Source organism: Trypanosoma theileri, assembly GCF_002087225.1.
Source record: "Trypanosoma theileri isolate Edinburgh chromosome Unknown TM35_Tth_17_V1, whole genome shotgun sequence".
Taxonomy (NCBI): Eukaryota; Euglenozoa; class Kinetoplastea; order Trypanosomatida; family Trypanosomatidae; genus Trypanosoma; species Trypanosoma theileri.
The window spans coordinates 63,125-66,640 of NW_021639859.1; the positions used below are offsets into that span (position 1 = coordinate 63,125).

The 3,516-nt window shown below is 41.0% G+C and overlaps 1 protein-coding gene across 1 annotated transcript; it reads left to right on the forward strand.

Moving 5' to 3' along the window:
- Positions 1–74: 74 nt before the first annotated feature.
- Positions 75–3,461, forward strand: TM35_000171310 (phosphatidylinositol kinase; the record flags this gene model as incomplete). Its single annotated transcript, XM_029026210.1, has 1 exon — positions 75–3,461. The coding sequence occupies one exon, from the start codon at positions 75–77 to the stop codon at positions 3,459–3,461; it is 3,387 nt and encodes a 1,128-aa protein (XP_028882325.1).
- Between the last annotated feature and the right edge of the window lie 55 nt (positions 3,462–3,516).

Consider the following 3,516-nt stretch of genomic DNA (forward strand, 5'->3'; position numbering starts at 1 on the left):
ATATATATATATATATATATATATTTTGTGTGTAATAGAGTCAATTTTTATTGAAGATGCGTGGTAGGGGAAGCATGACCAATGAATCCCATGACTTTGATATGCTTGCTGTTGATGTTATTTTTGGTGATGGTACGAGGTGTTCGCTGGACTGTGCTGATAGCGTCTATCTTTTTCAGCTGCTCTTAAGACCAACTGTGTGCCTTTCCTTTGGCACTGCAGAATCCGTACGGCTGCTAAAGGAAACGATGACACTTTATCAGAATGAGACGATGTCACAGCGTTCTCTTTTTTTGACTTCCAGAAAGTATCACCAAAAAGATGTAAAGTCAAATTCTGCACCTTGTGATGCTGTAGTAACGGAACCTGCGGTATCAGCTACTAACCTCCCTACACAACAGGAGGAGATGAATAAGATGCCCGAACTCTGTGCTCACATACGTCGTCTTACAGAGAATCGGAAAATGTTTATGGAAGTATTAGAACTTGTTGCTCGACTGGAATTGGAGAGTTTACTTCCCTTTTTCTGTACAGAATTTGGGCGTATTTTTGAAGAGGAGGTTAGACAAAAATGCAATGTTAGGTTATCTTGTGTGCATGAAGGGTACTCCATTGATTTGTTTAAAATTGATTCTTTCCGGAGGTGTGTGATAGCTGCTTTTGCCTTAGATACCACTTCTTCTTTGGTCCGAGTAGAAGATATACTACAACTACAGCAACAGCCGTTGATCCAGGGAGCGGGAATAACGGATGATCGAAACAACATGGTCGTTTCCTGGGCACAGCGGTGGAGTAAACAGTTACGTGAAGACCGTTACTTCTTTCCAACCACACAATACGTTGATGATTTAACACAATCTGTTGATCCAGGTATAACTGTTGTATATGATAAATCTTGTTTTGATGAGGAATTCGCCACAGAGTTTGCACGACATCCATTTCAGAACCCCGCGTGGGAGGCGGATGAAGCCGTAAAGAAGTGCCCCGTCTGTGGTGGTACCTTCGCGTCGTGGTCAACGTTTTCTTTTAATGCGGTGCGTGCAAGTCATTGCAGATGTTGTGGGCGTCGTATCTGTACACAGTGTACGGCGTGGGAGTTGGATAGATCCATTGCGAGACTGAGTAAGCCTGGTGGGCCGGAGGAGGGTCGAATGCGGCGTGTCTGTAAACACTGCTATGATAAAGCAGAGAGACTCAATATACATGCGTTTCTTTGCGAGATATTTCTACGTTCTGGACTCTCACTAACTGAAATAGCTCTCCTGAGGTCTATTAATGCACAATGGAAAGGGGCCGCCGAGTTATGCCTCAGTGACTATCGTTCTTCACTCTACCAGAATACTTCTTGTAATTCTGTAGTGGCAACACATACTTCAAGAATGTTGGCAAATAGTGTAAATTCCCTTAGTGGTCACCCTGAGGCACTTCTTTTTCTCTTTATTTCTATTGACTGGAATAATGAATCACTACTGGAGGCAGCCTACACTGCAGTTAAAACAACAGTAATGAATGTGACGGGCCCTTCAGATATGAGACACCCCGGTGCATCTTTTTGGCGACCACACACAAGTCATTGGCACATGTTGTGTACACGTGCATGTGGATTAATGCTACCGCAGTTCTTTGCAGTGAAGATGCTGAAGTGTTTAGACCGTGCCCCAATAGATAATACTACTGCTAAGTCTATGCGAATTATGATAACACAGTCAATTTTGCTAGATACGGTTGCATCCCTTGATCATCGCGTCTGTGAGTCTCTAGTTCCACTCTTATTAGATGCATTTGATATGAAGTCATGTGAATCCTTTGCAACGTCCGTATTAATGGAAATTGCTAAACTAGATCAAGGTTTAGCACTTGTGATATATCAAGAAACTTTAACACGTTCTCAGCGTGATAACTTAAGTTATCATACACTCCGGGAACACGTAATGATTGTAGACAAAACGATTCGACCCCAGAAACACCAGTGGTTTAAGAATACTCTTGCCTTTCTTAATCTCTTGAGAACATGGGATCTTTACACGAAACAACTCAACGTAGCAGATATACGTAGAGAGTTCCATGAACGTATGCGTGATGCTAAATTAGTGACGGCAGATGTACCAGTACCTCAGAAATATTTTACAGATAGTTGTAGTCCTGTTCCTATAGCCCCTATGCTCTTTCCATTTGACGTCAGTATATTGATTACTCACATAGGAATAAATGAAATTATAAAGATGAACTCGAATCTACAACCTCTTTTGATTCCTCTTATTGATTCAGAAGGCGTTAAACATAAAATTCTTTTCAAAAGAGAAAATCTTGAAAAGGATAAAGTTATGTGTATTATGTCAAGATTTTTGCAATGGGTACTTTACAAGCAGTTGGGCCATGTTGTTTTGCCCACGTATCATGCTATACCACTTACATTTAATTCTGGTATTATTGAGTTTGTAGAGGATGGACAAACTGTTCAACAAGTTATTACAAAGTACAGAGATCATCGGTTATTGCAACATCTAATACAATTAGAACGACGACAAAAACAAGAAAGAAAAAAGCAACAACAACAACAACAAGAAGTTAAAGATGTTGAAGGGGAAGGACACCGTGGAAGTGTGAAACAGGATTTAAAGAAATTTTTTACTGGGGTTAGGGAAAGTTTTCTTTGCTCAGCAAAATTTTTTATTCTAACTAATTACATTTTTGCTATTGGTGATCGGCATCGTGACAATGTTATGGTACACCCAAGTGGAGCTATATTTCACATTGATTATGGTATGCTACTTAACTCAAGAACGTTAGCAGAACGTGTTATTGAAGGCTATGTGCGTTTCGATAAGGATCTAGAGGAATGTGTGTTGGAATTCATGCGAGAAAGAGATTCATTATCACCACCATTCTCCTCTATGAAGACGCAACAACAACAACAGCAACAACAGTATGAAAATAAACGACAAGAAGAGCGGCAATACGGTCAGCAGATGAGCCCCGAGTCAGAGGGAATATCAGCACATAAAGGAGAGCCTAGTGCACTTCTTTCAGAGTTTCTGATGGAAACTGCAGACTGGTTTCTTGAGGTGCGTCCCTACGCGGGAATTCTGTATCATCTGCTTTCCCACGTTGTACTTCGTGGAGCTTTAGATGGTGTTTCTTCACCAGAGGCGCTTACTACCCTAATGCAGACAATTTTCATGCGTGATGCGGCAGAAGAGACATGCAAGAAATTATTCTGTGATCGTGTGAGGCGATCGAGAGGTCAAACGTGGTTTAAAGACTTGACCCACGATACACAGAAGCGAACGTGGAGTATGGTCTCTAGAGGGTATAACTGGATGCGGGGATTAACAGCACTTAGCCGTATTGATCCAACACCTGCAAGGGAAGGAGCAACCACTGCAGAGACAAACCGAGAGGACGAATATGAGCGACATGAGCCTCAGGAAGAAGGATATCACGATATATATCCAAATTGACAAAAAAAACAAAAAAGGTTTTCTTTTTCTTTTTCTTTTTTCTTTTTTTTTTTTT